This window comes from Balaenoptera borealis, assembly GCF_965194805.1.
Source record: "Balaenoptera borealis genome assembly, chromosome: 16".
Taxonomy (NCBI): Eukaryota; Metazoa; Chordata; class Mammalia; order Artiodactyla; family Balaenopteridae; genus Balaenoptera; species Balaenoptera borealis.
In genome coordinates, this window is record NC_138872.1 from 84,733,418 (window position 1) to 84,757,640 (window position 24,223).

Sequence of the window (24,223 nt, forward strand, 5' to 3'; positions counted from 1 at the left end):
TGTGTTGGGTCTTCGCTTCTGTGCGAGGGCTTTCTCTAGTTGCGGCAAGGGGGGGCCACTCTTCATCGCGGTGCGTGGGCCTCTCACTATCGCGGCCTCTCTTGTCGCGGAGCACAGGCTCCAGACGCGCAGGCTCAGTAGTTGTGGCGCACGGGCTTAGTTGCTCCGCGGCATGTGGGATCTTCCCAGACCAGGGCTCGAACCCGTGTCCCCTGCATTGGCAGTCAGATTCTCAACCACTGCGCCACCAGGGAAGCCCTCATTGACTTCTTTAGCCACCTCAAAAAAAAAAAATGAGGCACACCATTTGATTTGCTAAAGGAGGGAACCGTGCAAAAGTAAAAGCTTCGTTTTTCCTTCCTATTTGTGAGGTGCCTTTTGGACAGATGCTGCTTGGGAGCCCATTGGAATAGCTGTTAAGAAATCAATAGAGCCCCCTTTCTCCCCCTCTGCTCCACAGGCGGGGCACAGGCACCCGGGCCTGAGGGCAACTGGGGACGCTACACGACTACTCGGGGTGATCTTCGCTGCCACTGACATAAGCCAAGCTGGAATTTCCAGAAACCCCAGGGAGCATTGTACAACAGGAGTGGTGGCTGGTGCTTCCTGCACAAGCAGGTCAGGGATAACAAAGTCTGGCAGTAGTTTCAACCTCAGGATTTTTTTTTTTTTTTTAGTTTATTTGGTTGCGCTGGGACTTGGTTGCGGCAGGTGGGCTCCTTAGTTGCAGTTCAAGGGCTCCTTTGTTGCTCCACGTGATCTCCTTAGTTCCTTCATGCAAACTCCCAGCTGTAGCATGCACATGGGATCCAGTTCCCCGACCAGGAATCGAACCCGGGCGCCCCCGCATTGGGAACGCAGAGTCTTAACCACTGTGCCACCAGGGAAGTCCCTCAGGATTTTTTTTTTTAATGCAGACTCCCATTTAGAAAGCCCAGCTAATGGAAACACATGTTTGGCCATCACAAATCAGAGCCAAACACTGGCCAGGCTGAACTGCTTCTCTGCCCACTTGTTCTTCACACATCACTGTCTACTTTTATCTAGGTCTTAACTCAGCCATGGCAGCCTTCTCACCATATGTCACTTGTCATATCATAGTGTTGCAATTTTTTTTTAAATTTATTTATTTATCTTTGGCTGCATTGGGTCTTCGTTGCTGTACGCGGGCTTACTCTAGTTGTGGTGAGTGGAGAGCTGCCCTTCGTTGTGGTGTGCGGGCTTCTCGTTGCGGTGGCTTCTCTTGTTGTGGAGCACAGGCTCTAGGCGCGCGGGCTTCAGTAGTTGTGGCACGCGGGCTCAGTAGTTGTGGCTCACGGGCTCTAGAGCGCAGGCTCAGTAGTTGTGGCACACAGGCTTAGTTGCTCCGCGGCATGTGGGATCTTCCCAGACTAGGGCTCAAACCCATGTCCCCTGCATTGGCAGGCGGATTCTTAACCGCTGCGCCACCAGGGAAGCCCTGCAATTTTTCTTTAAACAAAAACTACCCCTGTCCCCATCCGGAATTAAGTTAGAAAATCCTGTCTCTCACTTGTCTCTGTGGTAATGGCCAGAGTAATTAGGCTATGAACTCTGCTCGGCTAATCATGAGCTTTGTACAGATTCTATCCCAAGACACTAATACGATTGCCACCCGCTTCCCCCAATAATAACTGTATCGCTCATTGATTATCTACTGCTGTGCTAAGCACTCTGAAAACTCTTACTAGTCCTCAGAGTAACCCTGAAAGGCGTCATCATCATCCCCAGTTTACCAGATGGGGACACTGAGGCTCAGGGGTTAAGTGCACACCTGCAAATGGCAGAGCCAGGACTGAGGCTCGAACGTCTGTTTAGAAAGTTCTAGTGAAGCAGTTAAGATCACAGTGCCTGAGTGCCTGTGACCTTGGAGTCTTCACAGGGAGAGTGGGGATAATGTGGTACCTGCTCAGGGTGTGATGAGGAGTGTGGCAGCACCACCAGGCTCTCTTGTTGCTACGTAAGAACAGCAGCTGTCGGTTATTGAGCACTCACATTTCTCATTTATGTTTACAGAAATCCTGCCAGGTACTTGTTTTCCCCGTTTTTGTTTTGTTTTTGTTTCCCCGTTTTTTGTTCCCCGTTTTCTGCGGAAGCAGAGAGGCCAGGACTTTCTCAGGGTCACACAGATTCCTCTGATCCTCTGCTCTGCCATGTGGAGCTGCACCTTTAGCTTGCGGGCTGGCATTTACTTTTTGCCGTATGACTGTAGTCATTCCATATGTACACTGCTGTGCCTTGCTTTTTTACTTAACATGATGTAAGCACTGTTTGCCTTCTCTAACCATGTGTAAACATGTGCCATGGGTGGCTGCCATTCCATCAGTCAGATGTGCTTCAGCTTATTCACATGCACCCCTGAATTGGAAATGCAGGAGGCTTTCCGCTTTTGTTGCTGCAAACAATGCAGTGCATGGCCCTGTATGTAAAGCCTTCTCTTTTTTAGAATTATTCATGAGGATAGATCTCTAGAGTAGGACACTTGGGCCCAAGAGAATCAATTTTCTTAAGACTCTTAAGACATAGTTCCAGATTTCTTTCCAGGATTGTATATGGCTATCTTTCCTCCAGTACATGCTGCTTATTTTAAAAGGAAAAATGTCGTCTGTTCTTCAGCACAGAGACTGGCTGCCCCAGGCTGAACGGTGACACATGCCGCCTGGCTGCCCTTCAGAGAGGCACTGACACCTTTGAAGGGCTGCTTTGTGAAGTAGCCTCTGAGGTGATTCCGCAGGATTTCAAGACAAAACAGGAATTTTCGGAGTCCAGATTTGAGCAAAAGCAAGTATAGGCCAGCACATCGGTACAGGGTTTGTCCTGGCAGCGTGACACCCACTCTGGTCTCAGTTGTCCTTCTCTGAGTGGACAGTTGTGCTTGCATTTTAGTGCAGGCGTTTCTTGATCGTCCCTGCCGTGAGGAGAGAAGCTGCTGGGGTAAAGAAACAGCATGAGAAGAACCAAAACGAACCGATGGGGGCTTCCCTGGTGGCACAGTGGTTAAGAATCCACCTGCCGATGCAGGGGACACAGGTTCAAGCCCTGGTCCGGGAAGATCCCACATGCCACGGAGCAACTAAGCCTGCAAGCGACTACTGAGCCCGCGTGCCACAACTACTGAAGCCTAGAGCCCCTGCTCCGCAACAAGAGAAGCCACTACAATGAGAAGCCCGTGCACTGCGAAGAAGAGTAGCCCCCACTCGCCGCAATTAGAGAAAGCCCGCGCGCAGCAACGAAGACCCAACGCAGCCATAAATAAATAAATACATGCATGCATACATACATACATACATACAAACAAACAACGGCGTGCCTGTGAAGCCGTCATTGTGAGAGTGGGCACACGTGTTCCGTCATGGTTGCTGTTGGCTCAGGGAGTTTGTCACCTTTGGTCACCTTTGTAGCATCCTTTTTTTTAAAATTTATTTATTTATTTATTTTTCGTTTAGATTCTGGTTCTTCCACAACTACAGGGTCCAGGCTAGCAGTGATTCTGGATTTAGGCTTCTGGAAACACGAGAGTGGGTGGGTTTGAGGTAGAGCTGAGAGGACTGGCTGGTGGGATGAGTGTGGGGGGGTGAAGAAAAAGGAGGAATCCAGGGTTTTTGCTTGCGCAGCTAGTGGGTGGTGGTGTCCCTTAGTGATACAGAGGAGACTAAAAACAGCTTTGTGGGGAGGTGAGGGGATCAAACTTTGTGTTTCAGACGTGTCTGTGATGCCTTTTAGACCTCCAAGTGGAAATGTTGAAGAGCCAGTCGGATATGCAGGCCGACCACTTAGGGAAGCCGTCAGAGCCAGAGTAGAGCCAGCCGGGCACCACCGAGCCTGCCTGCGTGGGAGAGCCTCAGAGCCTGGCGATCCTGCCTGCGCGGTAGACCCTCAGAGCCTGGCCTGTCAGCTGGGGAGGCAGTGGGTGAGAGGGGACTACTGGTTTTGCCTGGGAGAGTTGAGGAAACATTATAGAAGTGACTTTAGGATTGGACCTGGAAGGCTGCTGGGTAGCTAGGGCAGAGGAGTGGGGAGAGGCCTCCCAGAAGGGGACACAGCATATTTAAGGTGTGTTTCTGAGGGAGGGGTGGGGTGGTGGCTGGTGATGAGCCATTTGGTGAAGGGACAGTCCTTGTGGGAAGAGTGTGGGCGTCTTCTTGTTAGCAATAGCAGGTCCATCCAGGGTGGGAAAGGGGATGATATGATCAAGTAAAGGTTTTCAGAAGATTTTTCTGGCAGCAGTTTGAAAAAAGGACTGAAAGTGAGAAGAGATTGAAGGCAGGGAGGGCAGTCGGAAGACAGCGTAAGGATGCAGCTCAGCGACACACAGGCAGTGCGGTGCAGTTAGCGCTGCTGCTTTCTTCCTTAGAGAGACGGCGGAGCCAGCGTGCTCCCTGCCCTGGGGCTCTGGCAGCTCAGCGGAAAGGTGGGTGTGAGTGGGCCAACATGCTGTGTGGACAGTGGGGGTTCTGGCTTTATTGACCCAAGTGTGTTGGGAGGGCTGGCTCTTTATCAGTGTGATGGTCTAGCTGCTCAGGTTCTATCTCACCAAGGGCAATTCTAAAGACACTTCTGTTCCTGTTTCTGTAAGACCAGTTGTTTAAAATGCACACACTCACACTAATACTCTCATTCTCCTGGTGGCTTTTTTTCCTTTTCTTTTTTTTTAAATTGTATCCTGCAACCGCACATTCCACTGGCAGATTCCACAACAGGAATGTTCTTTCACTTGCTTGATTTCAGTGGTTTGATTTTGTGGTCTGTTGCCATAGCGCCTGGAGCTAAGGCCTTATCAAATAACTGCACATCTGGTGAAGACTTCAACTCCCAGGAACAGGAGGCAAGGAGAACTGTCAAGGGGCTCTCCGGTCAGCTCTCCCAATACTGGGAGGCCTCGCCCAAGTTCTGGCTTCCTAACAGTCTGTTCCACCAAATACATCTCTTTAGTGTATCCATAAATACACCATTTGTTTATATAGTATTTTCTCTGTGCTGCACCGTTCTGGGGCTAAAGAATTTGCCCAGAGTCACTAGACGGTGGCAAAGCAGGCTGTTAGTCCAGCTCTCTTCACTGGGGCTGGCTGGAACAGCACTGCCACTGCCTGCATGCAAATCCCAGCCCCTCCACCACCTAGTCATGTGGCCTTACACAGCCCACTTCACCCTCTGTCTCAGTTTCCCCTACTGTGAAAATAGGAGAATAGCCCCCTCCTAAGAGATTGGCTATAAGGATTGAATGACTTAATGTAAGTAAGATGTTTAGTCCATGGGCACTCAGTGAATGTTAGCTGTTATTATTATTCATCCCACTGTGTATCTCATTTCTCCTACTCTTAGATTTGGCAACTTTACTCAGTCTTTTCAATATTCTATACTTGTGGCTCCCATAAATTTCCCTGTTGCTCTTCCCAGGGTTGTTCCAATCCCTGTGTGGTCAGGGTTATTGGAAAGTAACTGGAAGCCAACCGTACTGCCCACGTTGTTTCCAGGTGCTCATCCTCCGCTCACCTGCGGCATCCTCAGTTTCCTCAGCAGTGTCTGCGGACCTGGGTTTCGGTTCTTTAATGCGCTCGTTGCTCTGTCTGTTCTCTCGATTTCCCTTTGCCTTTTAAGTGAGAGAAACCAGCTCTCACTTGGTAACCTGCTGTCCAAAAATAGGCTCTGCCACCTTCTGTATGAGGGGGCCCCTCCGACTCATCTTATTGCTCTAGACCCCATGGGGCAGGGTTTTCCTGCAGCTATGCTTGGCAGGCAGGAGGCCTGGAGGCCCAGGCTGTGATGATAGCGATGGCAGAGCAGCAGCTAAAACGTCTATTAGTCTACTGCTGGGTGCCGCCACCCTGTGGGTACTAGAAGTGCAGCGTCTCATTCAGTCCTGTAACTCTGTTATCTCTCCTTCATAGACAAGGAAACTAAAGCTGGGAGATGAGCTACTAGCCCACGGTCACCATTCAGTGAGTGGCCGAGGCAGACCACCCAGATCTGCCCAGAGCCAGTCTCCTGACCACCAGGTTGTGTGGGGAGCCCAAGTTGCCTTAATCTGTCTGAATCTCACTTTGCTCATCTGTAGAATGAGATTAACTGTACATACTTGGTGAGGCTGCGATGCTGGTCAGAGGATATCTTGGGCAGATCTTGACCATGTTAGTTCCCGTCCTGAGACTGGGCACAAGGCTTAATGTTCTGTAGATCCTGTTTATTAAATGTGGATAAAAATATTTACGTTGGGGCTTCCCTGGTGGCGCAGTGGTTAAGAATCTGCCTGCCACTGCAGGGGACACGGGTTCAAGCCCTGGTCTGGGAAGATCCCACATGCCGCGGAGCAACTAGGCCCGTGAGCCACAACTACTGAGCCTGCGCGTCTGGAGCCTGTGCTCCGCAACGAGAGGCTGCGATAGTGAGAGGCCTGCGCACCGCGATGAAGAGTGGCCCCCGCTTGCCGCAACTAGAGAAAGCCCTTGCACAGAAACGAAGACCCAACACAGCCAAAAATAAATAAAGTGAAATTCTTTAAAAAAAAAAAATTTACGTTGCATGAGCTCAGATGACGTAAAGCTGCATTGCGTATTTCTCTGCATGTGGGTGTTTTCAGTAAATTGAAAGCCTTGTAGATGACAGTGAGATGGGAAGGTTTCTGAGGACCATTTTCTTACTGGTCTAGTGAGGAACTGACAGTTACAGCATGCAGTCAGCAGAGGGCCCCAGAGCCTCACAAATAAGCGCAGATTCTGGCCCTCTCAGGGAGGCCATGGCCAGCCTTCTTTGGCTTCAGTGGGCGTGCAGTCAGGCAAGCCCAAACTGGAGTGCCCATCTCTGAACTTGGGAGAAAGCTCCACCACCTTTGATATCAAGATAGGGGCTAGGTGGAAGATAGAAATCACAGTTAATTACAGAAGTACAGTTGCAAAATCTGGTGGCCTGGTAGTTGGGAATATGTGTAGTCTTGCTTTGAGGGTGGGGCAGAGGATTGTGTGGTATGCCATTGTATGTAAAAGAGGAACCCATTGGCTCTGCAGGAACCGGGAGGTGAACAAGAAACTATTTATCTAACTCCTTCACACCCCAGTATCCCCTTGCTCTGGTTTTTATTGGGTTCTGCTTCAGTAACCCGAATGGCCTCTGCATGTATAATCCCCTCCCTGGGCAGACTCTTTCCTGGGAAGTCCTGTGCAAGGCTTCCAGGATTGTGGACAGCAAATGCAGAGTGAAGTAATGACAGACACACCCGGAAGAGGATTAAGCTGTTTGGCTCTTAAGCCTCAGTATTAGCAATTGAATGGCCAGATTCCAGACTGGTTATTAGTAATTTCTTTCTAATCTGAGGATCCTGATTGTAGGTGAAGTGACAAGCGCTTGGAACGATGCCTTTATAAGTACTTGTTGTTGTTAGAGTCTACCAAAAACGGTATATGGACCTTTGTTTTTATTTTATTTTTTTTTATGGTTTTTTTTGGCCAAGCCACACGGCATGCGAGATCTTAGTTCCCTGACCAGGGATCGAACCCGGGGCCTTTGGCAGTGAGAGTGAGGAGTCCTAACCACTGGGCCATCAGGGAATTCCCTGTATATGGGCCTTTAAATTGTGGCCTGGATCTTATATTTCATTCCCTTTTTTCCCCATGGATGTCCCTTTTTTTCTCCTTTATAGTGGAAAGCTTAGAAAAATGGCAAGAAAGCCAAAAGAATGCAGTTATATCACTAGCAGTAAAATTTATCTCATGCTCACCTTTAGTGAACGTAGGAGGCATTCATTGCCTGTGCTGCACATACAGTAAGAGCACATAGTGTTCAGAGGGCAGGGGAATCCTTGGTGACTCCTTGATTGACGCGTGGAAATGCGTGTTCAGCAGTCTCTACGTAATATGTGTTTGCCCTGAAGTGAACACCTTGACAGTTTAGAAATAATGCTAATACAAAATAAAATCATTTTCAGCTTCCCACGCCTTATAAGTTACATCAGAGTACCCTGAAACTGTTGGGTGGGCAGGCCCCACTCGTGTGTGTGTGTGTGTGTGTGTGTGTGTGTGTGTGTGTGTTTTATACCAGTATTTTACTTAAACTGGGCCACTAGTTAGGTTTTCTTAGGAAGGTCATAGAACAGAACAGAATCTGGTTTGTTTTGGTTTGCTTTTGTTTGGCTTTGTCTTTAAGAAACAGTAACCCCTACCCACTGGAAACATGGACCTTGGATGAGAGTATTTCCGGCATTCACTGGTCCCATTTTGCAGCACCCCAGCTGGATGCACACCTGGTCATAGGCCCAAGGTCAGCCTTGAAATAACAGCAGGGGACAATGGCTGGAGGGGAAGTACTTTGAACCTGAGGCCCAAGGAAGGCCAGTGGCCTTTCTGTCTGTCATGGTTCTCTTATTGTACTGTTTGTGAGTCCTTTATTTCTTTACCAGTTGTTAGGCCTGAAGTGCCATTCTTCTGCAAGAATAAGGACTTAGATTAGACTGGCTTTTTCCAGCACAAGCCTACTCTTTCTAATTGTGCACCTGTCCCCCTTTTGTGCCCTCTCAGGGTGTCTGGGGTGCTGTTTGTGTTCCAAGAGTGCCATTGAAGCTGTGGTAGCCATGCAGACAGGCAGACAAGACCGAAGCAGTAGGTCTGGAGCAGACTGCACCGCTTTGTTCCATGCAGAAATGCCATGTGGACAGAGGCTGCAAGGAAGCAGCTCACTGGCTCTGCTGCAAGTGCTGCTGGGAGATTTCCCCAGCAGCGGTTCTGACAGGGCTTACCTCGTTTCAGAGTTGTACTCATTTTTTGCACCTGCTGTCAACACTTTTACTGTCAGCTTCGTTTTGTGTTAAAATTTGCATAAATTTTTAAGGTATGAAGCTGGGGAAAAAGGAATTTCTTTCAGATAGAGGTGGTGCTATGAGCTTCATGATCTGTGTGGTCCTGCCTCTCTCCTCCATCCACGGAGATACAGCCCAGAAAAGTCACTTCCCTTGCAGGAGCCTTAGATTCTTGTCTGACTCACTTGCCTCAGTGCAGGGGGTTAGGGATTGACAAGATGATGGGTGTGAAGCACCCAGTACAGTAAGTAGTATATAGCAGGTATTTAATAAACGATGCCATATCTAAGTCTTCGAGAGTTGATACTTCTTCTTTCCATGCTATTATTTTAAAATCAAATTTTAACCTTTCAATTAAATTGCGGGAGTTCTGCTCTGTTACGTATGAAGCTAACATATTCAAACATTAACCGTTTTACATCCACATTGCTTTAAAGGCTCCCTTCTTTGTGCTCCTACAAGTGGGTGTCAGCATTTCTTTGAACAGTCTTCCCAAGGATTCCTTGACTGGCAGATTTTTCTCATAGCCTGTGATGACTTAGGGTTGTTTGGGTTTTTTTGTCTAAATCTAGCCATATGGAAGAATTTCTTCAGAATCTCTTATCTCCCCATTTCACCTGGTCGGACTTTCACTCTGGACTGTAGCTGTGGCCTCCTGCACTCCGTCTCCTGACTCTCTTTTCCTCCCTCCAGTCTGCCCTATAATGTTGTCAGCCTTGCTGTTCCTTCACATCACCCAATTAGAACCTGCAGTGGCTTCTAGAGCCCAGGCCTTTGACACTCTTTCAAAAGAAGGAAATCTGGCCACTTCCTCCTGATTTCTCGCAGACCAGACCAGGTCCTCCACGTGCCTGCCTCTGCTCGTACACGTGCCTTCACCTGGACCATTCTCTTTACCTCTTGTCCTGCAGTCTCCACAGAGCCCTCTCCAGTCCACAGTGCTCTGTGGATCCTTTCCACAGTAATTAAATAGATAAATAGGCAGGTAAGTAGATGGGTAGGTAGGTAGGTAGGCAGGCAGTGGCCCTGTTTTATACTTCGGGGCTCCACAGAAGAATCTCAGTAACCACTGACTATTTAACCTGCTTTCCCCTCTCAGGTAGGGCTGGTGCCAGATGCAGTACTGCCCACAGGTGGGGTTTGGTGTTGGAGAGAATACATCTGTCTCAGCATCAGATTGTTCAGTAAACTGGTCTCAGGGAGTCCAGTTGGTGCAGAGCGGATACCCACACTGTGCATGCGTGTCCCCGTCCCACCATGAGAGTGGGTAGAGAGGCTGATAGATACCACCCCATGTCTCTTGTAAAGACAGAACAAACCTATAAATTGCAGCTTCTTAGGCTAAGGCTTAGGAAATCTCAGCACTCCTGTAGATTTTCTGACCAAGGGATCCCCAGAGGTCAAACGATAGAATCCAGAGAGAGAACCTCAAGCACAAAGTGCCTCAGCTTCTCACCTTCCATCCTAGACCTCCAACTCTCCCCACTCTCTGCAGCTCCCTTCTCCTCCACTTTCCCACCTCTCCTTGCAACCTGTCACCAAGTTCTCTCCAAGTCTCTCCTCTACCCTGCGCTGCTCGCCCAGATCTCAACAGCCTCCTCACAAGGCTTCCACTTCCAGTTTCATGCTCCATACCTGCACTGGAGTGATCTTCCTACAGAACAAACTTGGCCGTGTTGTCTCCTGTTTAAGACCCTCCATAGCCCCCATGGCTCTTAGAATGCACTTTAGGAGGCCTTACACATCTGGCCCGGGATCTAGTTGGCCTCACCAGACTCCTCTCCTGCACATCTTCCTTTTCCCAGCATCATGTTCCAGCCCCACACGACTTGAGTTTCCTCACTAGACCAGCTCTCTCACATCTCTGCTCTTTGTACTTGTTACACCCTCCACCCTCTCCTGGGTGACTCTTCCTGAACCTTTGAACCTCAGCCAGACCCTCTCCTTTGTGCAGCCTTCCCAGGCCCCACCCCTTCCCTGACACCTAGAACACCATGTGACCCTTCTTCTCTCTGGTCCCACTCTACACTAGCCAATACCTGAACAGAAACACTGTAGGATCCACCTCTTAGCCGGCACCTACTCAGGACCTGGCATAAGCATTTGTTTGGATGAACAAGTGAGTTAGTCATGAGGAGTAGACACCACCACTCCCTGATGATCTCTGCTTTATGAGAAGACAGCTCTTTTCAAAGAGGCCTTTTCCGAGCAGCAGTAACCATGAACTCTTGTACTTGTCTTGGGGGGGTGTGGGGGCCTGGGGAGAAAGATGGAGAGGGAACAGTCTCTTGATGGTTAAGGAAAACCACATATACCTTTGTAAAAAGGGTGGGGGCAGGATGGAGACAGCGGGACCAGCTGGTGAGTGGCAGCAGTTCAGTAGCTGGATGAACAAACAAGCCTAAACCTAGAGCCAAGGTTGTGAACGTTTCCTTGGTGCTAGTGTGCATCCCCCAGCTGTGCCCGGTCCTAAATCTGGTCTGTAAAGTGCAGAAAACCCTACTCCCAGCGCACGCGCGCGCTTGCACACACACACACCCCTGATGCAGCTCATAGCCATTTTCATTTAGTCCTCACCAACATTATAAACTATTTTTTTAGTTAGCTACCAATATATGAAATCAGATTTTATGTAAAATTTCAGATTTCTGGCTTCTCTTAAATTTAAAGCTTAGGCAAACTGAATCTCACTTTTGATTGGCAGCTATTGGTCACCACGATTGGTTGTTATTTTCTGGCAGCTTGCATTACCTGCCACCCATATGGGCGTTTTGAGTTTGCAGTTCGTGATCTGCTGTAATCTCCTCCTGAAAGTCAGAGACAGAGTCTTGTTCATGGTTTTATTTCCACTTCCTAATACAGTGTCTAACTTGCTTGATAAATATTTGTTGAAATAGATTTAATCACACTTTAGTATCATAACTATTTGTTGTCGTGTACTGGCAAGAGAATGCAGGGAGATGGATGCAAATTTAATTCAACATGTATTTTGTGAATTCTGGAAACCTCTTTTTATTCCCAGAAGATATATTGAGTCCGATTCCTGTTGAAATTGGTCAGTAGCATAAACTATCTCTTCATGCTCTAAGCACCACATTGTGTTGAGGGGGGTGGTATATTCTGAGGATTACCATTAATAAAGGTAGAAGTAACTGGTATAACTACAGGATTATTGGGAATTCCCTGGTCCAGTGGTTGGGACTTGGCGCTTTCACTGCAGGGGCCTGGGTTCAATCCCTGGTCAGGGAACTGAGAATCCGGCAAGCCACGCAGCACAGCCAAAAAAAAATTATTATTATTCCCCCAAAGTCAACATGTACTTAGAGGCCCCACTTCCAGGAAGCCACGTGTTCATCTGAATGGAAAATAGATCAGTGGCACTCTCGGTTTTTGGGGACTTAGTCACAGTCTCCACAGCCTGTTCCTGTCTGTCCCCCAAAAATCATGACTTAGAGTCTCAGCATGAATGAAGAAGGTCAAAGGGCAGCAGTGTGTGCACAGAGAGTCAGGACCTCTCTGGATCCACCACCATCTAGTGTCTGATCACCACTGAAGACCACCCTATTAATTTGCTAGAGCCGCCATAACAGAATACCACAGATTGGCAGCTTAAACAACAGACATTTACTTTCTCACAGTTCTGGAGGCTGGAAGTCCAAGATCAAGGTGTTGGCAAGTTTGATTTCTTCTTAGGCCTCTCTCCTTGGCTTGCAGATGGCCACCTCCTCACTGTGTCCTCACAGGGCCTTTCCACTGTGAACGCAAATCTCTGGTGTCTCTCTATGTGTCCAAATACCCTTCCTCTATAAGGACACCAGTCAGGTTGGCTTAGGGTCTACCCTAAGAGCCTCATTTCAACCTAATGACCCCTTTAAAGGCCCTGTTTCTAAACAGATTCACATTCTGAGCTACTGGGGGTTAGGACTTCAACATCTGAATTTAGGAGGGAGCACAATTCAGTCCATAATGGCCGCCAAAAAAAACCAGTGTCTTTTGTAGCCTGCTTCAGGTGAGAAAGCCACATAAATCAGGAATGGTTATAATTGAGCTTACAACTGAGCCAGAGACAAATCTATTAGAGCTTTAGCAGATGTGTCCCCATGTATTTCCAGGTTGTCCAGCCTTTATCCAGGTACATAGGGCAATTGCTGCTGAGCCCAAGTGGAGCAGAGCTTGGGGCACCTGACAAAAGGCAAATGGCTTCTGGTGAAGTTTTGTCCTATTGTCCATCTGTTGTTCTGAGTTGTTGCTATAAGGAAGGAATTAAGAATGAAAAACAAAGATACTGGCAACACCAGAGCAGGCTTCCACTCTGGCAGCTCTCTGCAGAGCCAGGTGTTCACAAAATCACTGTAGGCCCTTCTAGGGGAGGGGGCATGGAAGGGGGGCGTGAGTGACATGGTTCCTATTGAGTAGACCTTCAGCTCTACCTTCCTGGGCTGGGCTTATCTTGCCTTCAAGGAAGGCTGTGGACAGGCTCCTTACATGGCCAAACACTACAAGTTCCCCCTCGGTACACCATATAACTGGAACTGAGAATTGGGGCCACGGATAAAGGCTGAAAGACAGCTTAAAAAAGATGAGAGGGAAGTCACATTTGCAACATACTGTGTTACGAGACCCATTTACAACACCTTAGTTGCACTTTTGCTTCCAAAGGTCACCTTTGGGTTTTTGAACGTGAAGAAAACTAATGAAAAAGTGGTTAAGCATTAGTGGGTGGTGGTTAAGCATGCTTTGGGGTCAAATGGTGAGGATGCACCATTGATTAGTTTCTCTCTGATCAAACACTTTCTGATAGTGTTTGAGATAGTGGTATACTAAGGTTTGTTTTATACTTGAGTGACTAACTGTACTGAAAATTTAAGTCCAAGAATAAGCAAACAAGAAAATAAAAGACCATTTGTCTTCATCAGCAATCAGCTCAGCACTCCCGCCTGGTTCTGAATGTCTCTTCTTGGCAGCTTCCTCGACGTGGCATCAGGCAAGCCCTGCCTCCCCGCATAGCTGGGTCCTTCCCTGCATCAGCAAGCAGCCTTTACGGGCAGGCGAGTATGTGCTCAGTGCAGATGGTTTATATACAGTCTTGAAGACCCTGTGCCGGCATTGTTTGTTTGCAAGGTGCTTTCCAAAATGCATTGTTCACCATCTCGTTTTCAACAACAATATTTGGCAAATTTGATAATAAATTTTAGACCTTGATTTACAAGCATAAAGAATTGTAGATTTCACTATTGCCCCCTCCTGTCACCTCACTCTCTCATACCTCTTTGTCCCCTACTGTTAAATATGTTGATGGCCTTTCCCTTGAAGCAAGATGGAGGGATGATTTCATGAGCATTGAGTGAACTCTGCCAGTCCCCTTAGCCATGCTGAAAAGAATGGAGAATGAGTATAGTCAACTTACTTAAAAATTGCCAGTAGTGAAAACTGATCTGCTAAAGAACCCATATTTACCTGATTTTCTTCTTGTCTGAATAGAGGTATCAAAAAGATCAGCAAAACCAAGACCTGTGTAAGAAGAGGCCAGGGCTTCTCAAACTTTACTGTGTATTAGAGTCACTCAGTGATCTTGTCAAAATGCAAATCTGCTTAGTAAGTCTAGAGTGGAGCCTGATATTCTGCATCTCTAACAAGCTCCCAGGGAAAGACAGTGCTGCTCATCCTTTGAGGAGCAAGTAACTAGGTAACCATCCTCTGAATGTTCTCTGATGTTCTTTATACTGTTATGTCCCACAGAACTAAAAATCGTTGATTAAACTGCTCGTATTCCTAAGGGAAAGGACTGGTTTTCAGTTGGATAAAGAGTGACTTCCCTGGTGGTCCAGTGGGTAAGACTCCGCACTCCCAATGCAGGGGACCCGGGTTTGATCCCTCGTCGGAGAACTAGATCCTGCACGTGTGCCACAACTAAGAGTCTGCATGCCGCAACTAAAAGATCCCATGTGCCGCAACTAAGACCCGGCACAGCCTGCATAAAGAAAGAAAGGGAGGGAGGGAGGGAAGGAAAAAAGGAAGGAAAAAAAATTGGATAAAGAGCCATGTGGGCATGTGAGTTCAGTAGGGGTGTAAGGATGATAGTATCTGAAGACATCAGATGGATAGCGTACTAACCAAATACATAGTGTTTTACTGTTTCCTATAACAAAAATATATGAAAACTTACAGCATAACTGGAGTTGCCAAAGCATGTGAAGTGGGAGCATGGAGGGAGTGAGGCATTAGGAGGGTGACAGCACGAAGCGTTTCTGTATCGAGACAGGTCTCTGTGTTCATGTTTCTGTGCCTTTCAAGTTGGGATTCTTCCACTTGCATTTTTTATCATGCCCTTGTATCAAGTTGACATTTTTTCCTCCCTTTTCTGACCCTTCTATTCAGTCATATTGCTTGAGCCCAAGAGTGTCTTTTTGTCACACTTAAGGAGCAAGGAGGGAAAGATTGAAAGCTCACCATTGCTGTTTACTCTGAGGAGGGGGTTTGTTTGTTTGTTTGTTTGTTAATGAGAATATGAAAAACTACTAGCTAGGCAGCTGCTCCCTCCCTGCAAGCCTGCTTGTGAAGCGGGTGTAACTCTACCTCCAGCTAAGTTCGAGGAGAGAACGTTCCTTCCAACACCAAAGGAAAGGGACTGTCATTGGCAACACATCAGCAATCCATGTCACTCTTGGTTTTCTTAACCTGCTTCATAAGAATTAAACAGCCCTGATTGTACCTCCCACTGATAGCAGAACAGAAGGAGGGAATGTGAAAGTACCAGTAAAGATCAGAAGTGACTGCACCCTTTCAATTTTTTACCATTGTTTGCTCTTTCCTTTCTGGGAAGACAGTGAGGATTCTGTCTCCTTGAGATGTACAGAATTTGGGAGAATTCTGGGTTCTTTGGAGGAAAATCATTCTAAAAACCTTTGCGAGTATGTGATCCCCTTGATTGCCATCCCTTTTCCAGGAGCTGACCGTGTGCCTGTGGGCAGATGAGATGTTTATAAATGGCCGTCCACTCCCCGGACAGTGAGGAAGGAAGGCCCTGAACTCTGAAGAAAAGAGCTTTGTGGTCAGGCGTAACCCAGGCAGAGCATTGCCAGGGTCCACGGTGGAAGGATTAGGCCCTCTGTTCAAAGCATTGCCAATATGTGAAGCATAAAGAGAGCACATAGTTTGATCATTTCAAGCACTGCTGACAATACCCGGCAGTCTGCTTGGCCCCCGGTGGGCACTTAGTCGATATTTTAAGTGGATGATATCAGCATAGAATCTGCCCTGCAAACCTTATGAGCAAAAGAAAAAGAAAAGACAGACATACCCACACTGCACTGTGTGCAAATGTAGAAAACAAGCCGTGAGGAACATCAGGCTGTTGCTGGTGCTCTCTCTAATTGCTGGGGAGTTAGAAACACAAATGGCAGGGGGTGAGAGGAGCAGCAGAGAAGCTGAGTCCCTGCTAGTGAGGTCAGCATTCAAAAGGAGAGCCTCTCAAGAATATACAATGGAGAAAAGACAACCTCTTCAATAAGTGGTGCTGGGAAAAATGGATAGATACATGTAAAAGAATGAAATTAGAACACACCCTAACACCATACACAAAAATAAACTCAATGGATTAAAGACCTAAATGTAAGGCCAGACACTATAAAACTGTTAGAGGAGGCTTCCCTGGTGGCGCAGTGGTTGAGAATCCGCCTGCCAATGCAGGGGACATGGGTTCGAGCCCTGGTCCGGGAAGATCCCACATGCCGCGGAGCAACTAAGCCCGTGTGCCACAACTACTGAGCCTGTGCTCTGAAGCCCGCGAGCCACAACTACTGAAGCCCGCATGCCTAGAGCCCATGCTCCACGAGAAGAGAAGCCACCACACCACAACGAAGAGTAGCCCCCGCTCGCCACACAGTTAGAGAAAGCCCGTGCACAGCAACAAAGACCCAACACAGCCAAATAAATAAATAAATAAAATTAATTTTTAAAAAAAAAACAAAAACTGTTAGAGGAAAACATAGGCAGAACGCTCTATGACATTAACCACAGCAAGATTCTTTTTGACGCACCTCCTAGAGTAAGGGAAGTAAAAACAAAAATAAACAAATGGGACCTAATGAAACTTAAAAGCCTTTGCACAGCAAAGGAAATCATAAACAAGACGAAAAGACAACCCTCAGAATGGGAGAAAATATTTGCAAATGAAGCAACTGACAAAGGATTAATCTCCAAGATTTACAAGCAGCTCATGCAGCTCAGTATCACAAAAGCAAATAACCCAATCCAGAAATGGGCGGAAGACCTAAATAGGCATTTCTCCAGAGAAGACATACAGATGGCCAACAAATACATGAAAAGATGCTCAACATCACTAATCATTAGAGAAATGCAAATCGAAACCACAATGAGGTATCACCTCACACTGGTCAGAATGGCCATCATCAAAAAATCTAGAAACAATAAATGCTGGAGAAGGCGTGGAGAAAAGGGAGCCCTCCTGCACTGTTGGTGGGAATGTAAATTGATACAGCCACTATGGAGAACAGTATGGAGGTTCTTTAAAAAACTAAAAATAGAACTGCCATATGACATAGCAGTCCCACTACTGGGCATATACCCTGAGAAAACCATAATTCAAAAAGAGACATGTACCGCAATGTTCATTGCAGCTCTATTTACAATAGCCAGGACATGGAAGCAACCTACTGTCCATCGACAGATGAATGGACAAAGAAGATGTGGCACATATATACAATGGACTATTACTCAGCCATAAAAAGGAACGAAATTGAGTTATTTGTAGTGAGGTGGATGGACCTAGAATCTGTCATGCAGGGTGAAGTAAGTCAGAAAGAGAAAAACAAATACCGTATGCTAATGCATATATATGGAATTTTTAAAAGCGGTACTGATGAACCTAGTGGCACGGCAGGAATAAAGATGCAGACATACAGAATGGACTTGAGGGCACTGGGATGAAGTGAGTAACACTGACATATATACACTACCAAATGTAAAGTGGATGGCTAGTGGGAAGCTGCTGAATGGAACAGGGAGATCAACTTGATGCTTTGTGATGACCTAGAGGGGTGGGATAGGGAGGGTGGGAGAGAGGCTAAAGAGGGAAGGGATATGGGGATATATGTATATGTACAGCTGATTCACTTTGTTGTACAGCAGAAACTAACACAACGTTGTAAAGCATTTATACTCCAATAAAGACGTGAAAAAAAAAAAAAAGGAGAGCCTCTGCGTGTCAGGCACCCTACCAGAGGTGACACCTCTTCTCATTTAATGCTTATACTACTACAGGGAGATCTGAAAGTGGTGACTCTTTGAGAAGAGACTGCCCATAGCAGCAAATACTTCCTCTTATTCTCCAAGCCTTCTGCTACATTGTGTTGTCTTTATTCCTTTCATTGGGTTGGGTCAGCAGTTGGGGAGGGCATGTGAGCTTTAAAAATAAAAGTGGAAGGAAATCCAATGGGATTTACCAATTACCAGCACAGAAGTGTACCTGAAACCACATCCCGGAAACCAGTACTTTTTTTTTTTTAAGGGAGTTTCTGAAAACTAACTTCCTGTATGTCATTTTTTTCTCCAATCTGTCCACCCAGCATGGTGAGCCATAAAATCCTTCCAACAGAGCAAGTCTGTGTGTCTGTCTCAGGGAAGAGGAAGAAAAAGGAAACTAGAGATATTGCGTTGTCCTGAGGGGTCCAAAAAAGAGTGAGTGCGGGCCACGTTCAAGGGAACAGGACAGCAGACTCCGCAAGGGAAAGGCTCACATGTGACCTCTACTTCCTTATGAAAGTCCATTTCTGAAAGGGGAAATGAACGTCATTGGAGAAAGAGTGGGATTGAGGGGTCAACAGGGAGGCGAGCGAGAAGACAGAAAAATGCAGACAAGTAGGGCCTGTCACAGGAGTGCGGGGAAAAGGCAGCCACTGAAGGGAAATAATGAGAAGAATTGTTTTCCTCCCTGTCCTGCTTTAATGCTCTCATTGGCTATTTCCTACCACAACCCCTACCGCTCCTTCAGGAACCTGTTCTCCTCTCAAGTTTTCTAGAAATCATTACCAGTTTCGGTATCAGAAATGGTCATATGAACTGTAACTACCGGTTGTAACAACTCTGCAGAGGATCTGTTCTTGCTCTGTGTGCGCTCTGAGGCCTGAACACCTTGCCTTAAGCCCAGCTAAGGTGGAAAGATGGTATTGGTACACTCCAACTGGATATCCACCTAGGAGTTCCTGTTTCTGTAAATTAAAGCTGAAGTTTGTAGTTCAGGAAGTTGCTACCAACTTGTGATCTTATGTTACATGAATGATGCAATTCTAACCCATCAATAATTAACAAAATTTCAGCCAAGAATTATCTGAGTGTTATCTAGTGGCTGAATGGGCTCAAAGTTGAGCCAATTCTTGGTTCCAGGAAGCCTGACACTAGCAGGGCTTTGGATTCCTATCACTGTAGGACTACAAAATGCCAGAAATTCTGTAGTGAACTGTGAAAGACATCCCCAGAGAGAAATGCAAGTAGGATGTGCCTCCATACTCAGGCAGAGAGAGAGGGGTGTGATGTTATTAAGTAGCCCAAAAGAGAGATTGCCAGTCCCTAAGGCGTAGCAATTTTACCCGCTCTCTTTCATTTGTCATCTTTCCGTCTTAGAAACCTAATCTAGTACCTTGATGACCCCCCACCGCTCAGACGCTTCCTGTCTCTTCCTCTCTGCCCTGCATGCCACCCCTGGAGCACCCTGGGGCTCTGACCTGTGCCCCTTTGCGTTTGTCCCCACTCGCCCTGGGTGACCTCATCCAAGCTGTCTTAAATGCCTTCTGCGTGCCAGAGCCTCATACATCTGGACTCCAGCCCCACCCCTCCCTGAGCTCCTAGCCTAACAAGTTCAAACCACACAGCCAAACAGTTCCCCAAATCCACCACATAAAATCTAAATCTGTCATGTTTTCTTCAAAAATAACTCCCTTCTCCTTGAGTCCTGGGGAGAAAACAAACATGATTACAATAATGTCCCCATTTTCTAGTTCATCAAATGAGGGAATACAGATAAATCCAGGCTCCACTTGATTAATCCCATTATTAAACATGGCATTTGCTATTACAGTTCCAGATACTATGTCTCTGTGATATCTTCCTTTTCAAGTCTTGTTCTCTTGACAAGGGTTTCATAAAAGTACACTGACAGCATGTCATAAACCATGAATCCTAAAAAATTAAGATGAGTCTGATGAGACCTGGGCACCAGATCGAAAAAGGCAGTAACATACGTGGTCTCCAACTGCACTAACCTCATGGGTTGCATTTCGTGAGAAAGCCCATTAATGAGAACTGACTGAATATGTCCTCGTCAGAGAGGCTTGTCGTCTAGTAAAACGAGAAGACATGGCACCTGTCTCCTCCACCCTAGTATCTAAAGACTGTTGTTGGTCTGCATGGCGCTCTGCATAGGCTGGAAGCTCCACCCTCAGGGAAACTGAACACAGAGTCAGGGGATTGACCTAGTACCCCCACAGCCCCCTCGGACTTGTCTGCTGAGGCAGAGAGTACCACTCCCCGTACAGTGTTGACCCAGCAGGCGAAGATAATCTGGCTGGGAAAGGGCTGTAAGGTCAAGCCAGGGCAGATTTTGTAGTCATTGCCATTTTTGAGAAGAATTTTCCACAGCTGCCTTTTTTCATCTTCCGCACTGAAATAGTGGCAGGAGCTAATCAGAAAAGCCTTTGAAGCATCCAAAATAGTTAACATCACAGTCCGTGATGCTCTGTCCTCCAAGGTGAGCCTAGAGATTTGCCCTCAGATCAGTCTATTTTTATTTGAGATCCAGTTCTAGAACACTTAGTTATCTAGTTTTCAGCTCCTTAACAATAGATGGGGAGAAAGAAGGAGCATGTTGGGCAGTCATAGAAACAGCAGCAAAAAAGGGCCGCCTGAAAGCAAGGAAAAACTGTCTATCCGAAACAAACATGAGGACTCCAAAGGCCCAGCAGCCCGGGGACATTCTGGGTAGGGACAGACTTGGTAGACTCCTTATGGCTCAGAGTGGCTGGCATACACCGAGACCATAACTGTGAGTCACCAAGAAAAGATTGAATTGTGTCCTCTTCACTCTAAGAATTTTATCCCAAGTGAAAAGTCCTGGTGTCTGTAAAGCGGTCCAAGAAATACAGAACCACATGTACCCTAGGATCACAGATTCTACAGGGTCCTCTTACACTTATCAGGACCCATCTTTCTGAGTATGTGCTATTCTTATTATTTTGATTTTTTATTCAAGGTTTTTTCTACTGTATTCTAAAACTCAGTCATATTTAGACCAAGTCAATGAAATAAATCCCCAGACCTAACCAAAATAAAAGTATTAGTGAAAGATACACCCCAGAATACACCCACACCCAGTGCTTACACCCTGATCATCGTGCTTTGCTTTTTGATTTGCAAGTATGGAGATTAATCCAGTCCTTCTACAGCTGTTTTTAAATCCTAGGGAGGGTGGGGGCAGTAATAGCAGTTTGAGCCCAGGGTGTATGAATGGTGTGTTTTAGTCTTGGGGTGAGGACTGGAACCCCAAGTCCACAAATCTGAATCAGTCACACTCTCCACCTACAGGCGCACCATCAGAACCAGCTGCAGAAGACCCCTCTTGTTTTACTGGGTTTTCTCCATCTCCAATCCCTACTCCTATCTCCTCCCCCTTAGACACCCATTTTAAATACTCAGTATATGTCCTTGGATATGTGTGTATCTTGAGAAAATAGAGTTCTATGCCTGTATGATTTTCATTTACATAAATGATACGTGCTGTAAATCTCATTCTGTTCTTTTTTTCATACTGTTTCTGAGGTCTTTTCTGCATTGCTTTTTGTGAATGTTTCTCCTTGCCTGCATAGCATCTTGTTATCCATTCTCCTGTGTACCGTAGCACCTCTCTGCCATCCTAGACCCCTGAATGCATCCTTCTGGGCCTGGGGAAGCAACCCTAGGTGGAGGTGGCCAGGCAGTTGACACTCTCCAGCTGTACTCAGCGGTTCCCTTTGACACACAGCCTCACGAGCACCTCACGTGGATTGACTTTTTGATTGTTGCCAGTCTGCTTAGTATAAAGTGTTTTCATACACATTTTTCTGGTAACTATTTTTTAATTTTTTTTATGGAAGTATAGTTGATTTATAATGTTTCAGGTGTATAACAAAGTGATTCAGTTGTGTGTGTGTGTATTCTTCTTCAGATTCTTTTCCATTATATGTTATTATAAGATATTGAATATAGTTTCCTGTGCTATACAGTAGGTCCTTATTGTTTATCTGTTTTATGTATAGTAGTGTGTGTCTGTTAATCCCAAATTCCAAATTTATCCCTCCTACCTCCTTCCCCCTTTGGTAACCATAAGTTTGTTTTCTATGTCTGTGAGTCTATTTGTGTTTGGTAAATAAGTTCATCTGTATCATTTTTTTTAGATTCCACGTAAAAGCAACATCATATAATATTTGTCTTTCTCTGTCTGACTTAACTTCACTTAGTGTGACAATCTCTAGGTCCATCCGTGTTGCTGCAAATGGCATTATTTCATTCTTTTTTATGGCTGAGTAGTATTCCATTGTATATATACACCACATCTTCTTTATCCATTCATCTGTCAGTGAACATTTAGGTTGCTTCTATGTCTTGGCTATTGTAAATAGTGCTGCTGTGAACATTGGGATGCGGGTATCCTTTCAAATAAGAGTTTTTGTCTTTTCTGGATATATGCCCAGGAGTAGCATTGGTGGATCATATGGAAACTCTATTTTTAGTTTTTTAAGAAACCTCCATCCTGTTCTACTTAGTGACTGCACCAATTTACCATCCCACCAACAGTGTAGGAGGGTTTCCTTTTCTCTACACCCTCTCCAAAGTTTATTTATAGACTTTTTGATGATGGTCATTCTGACTGGTGTGAGGTGGTACCTCATGGTAGTTTTGATCTGCATTTCTCTAATAATTGGCGACGTTGAGCATCTTTTCATGTGTCTGTTGGCCATTTGTCTTTGGTAACTTTTGAAGTTGCACATCTCCCCTCTCATATCTTTAACCCATTTTTCTATCAGATTTCTTTTTTTTTTTTTTTTTTTTGCTTCCCTATTTTTGCCAGTTCCCTGTACATTCTAGATATTAATCTTGTTTCAGTTTTAAGTGTTTCAGATATCTTCTCCTAGTCAGTCACACATCTGTTAACCCTGATCTATGGTGTCCTCCTTAGGATAAAACTACTCAGTTCAGTTGTTTCGCCTTTGTAGTGGGTGCTTTGGGGAATTGTTTAAGAAATCCTTTCCTAACTAAAGAACACACAGATATTTGCCTACATTTTCTTTTATTAGCTTTAACATTTGAGAAAGTTTCTAGTAATGCCTTCCCTGTCCCAGAGAGCCTTACTGACCTGTGCAGCACAACTGTTAGTCCGGACCTCTTTGGGGATGTTTTCTCATCTTATTATGACTATATTCACCTCTTGGGCTCTTCTGCTAGGGCATAAACCCATCTGTGGGGGCGGGAAGGGGTGGAGGTACAGGCTCGGCGAGCAGCCAGGCTGCCTCCTGCGGAAACAGGCCACCGTGAGTGGCCTACAGGGTCTCCCTCTTTGGAAACCTTTGCTCATAAGGTGGAAAGCCTAGGTCAGAGACCTCCGTGAGCTGTCCTATCCAACGTCCACCAAGGGGTATTGTGAACCCTAAGTCCTGACGCTGGGTGCAGGTACCACTGACAGCTGTACAGAATGCCCCCTGAAACTGCACTCCACCTTAGAATCAGCACTTCCACTGAACTACCTGTGATTGACGTCTCTGCTTCCTCCTTCCTCCTGTGCTCAGACCTCATCGCTCCTCCTCTACCTGGGCAGCCTATTGGAACCCCAGCTGCATAAATCTCCCAGCCTGTTGCCGGACCTGCCACGGGGGAGGACTGCTAACTAAGGTGGTCTCCACTCCTTCTCAGAGGCCTGTGTGGCGGGGCCTGGTTTCTCTACTTTTCTGGCTCTCAGTGCATCATCAGACCAGGCTAAAATACACAGGGACAGTATGTTCAAAAGACCTTTTTTTCTAATTTTGTCAAAGAAGAAAAAAACAACAAAAGTGTGCATGCTGTGTACTCAGGAATGCCCAGGAAACTGGGCAGCCTATTAGGTGAGGGACATTAATTACCATTTATTTACCGTTGAAGAGTAGTCATGACTGTCCTAGAGGAAAGCCACCTAGGCCAGACCTCGTAAGGAGGCAGTGCTGGGATCTGGGCAAGGTTTCTCAAAGCATAATCGGTAAGCCAGCTGTAGCAGTGTCCCAAGAAGCTGCTCCATGTGCAGGTTCCTGGGTCCGCCCAGCACCACAGCGTTAGAATCTGCATCTTTTATTGGCAACCCCAGTGATTTTTGTGCACACAGAAAGTGAGTGCCAGGGTCAA

The 24,223-nt window shown here is 46.4% G+C and overlaps 1 protein-coding gene across 6 annotated transcripts in view; it reads left to right on the forward strand.

Annotated features, from left to right (window-relative positions):
• RNF216 (ring finger protein 216) overlaps window positions 1–24,223 on the forward strand; it is a 184,486-nt gene that overhangs the window by 110,541 nt on the left and 49,722 nt on the right. The window contains exon 14 of one of the 6 annotated variants that reach the window (XM_082360928.1): window positions 13,720–18,013. The exons of 4 other annotated variants lie outside the window; for them this stretch is intronic. In XM_082360928.1, coding sequence (XP_082217054.1) covers window positions 13,720–13,893 — 174 coding nt within the window. In that variant the 3' untranslated portion in view covers window positions 13,894–18,013. One more of the 6 variants, XM_082360930.1, reaches the window with a different exon arrangement.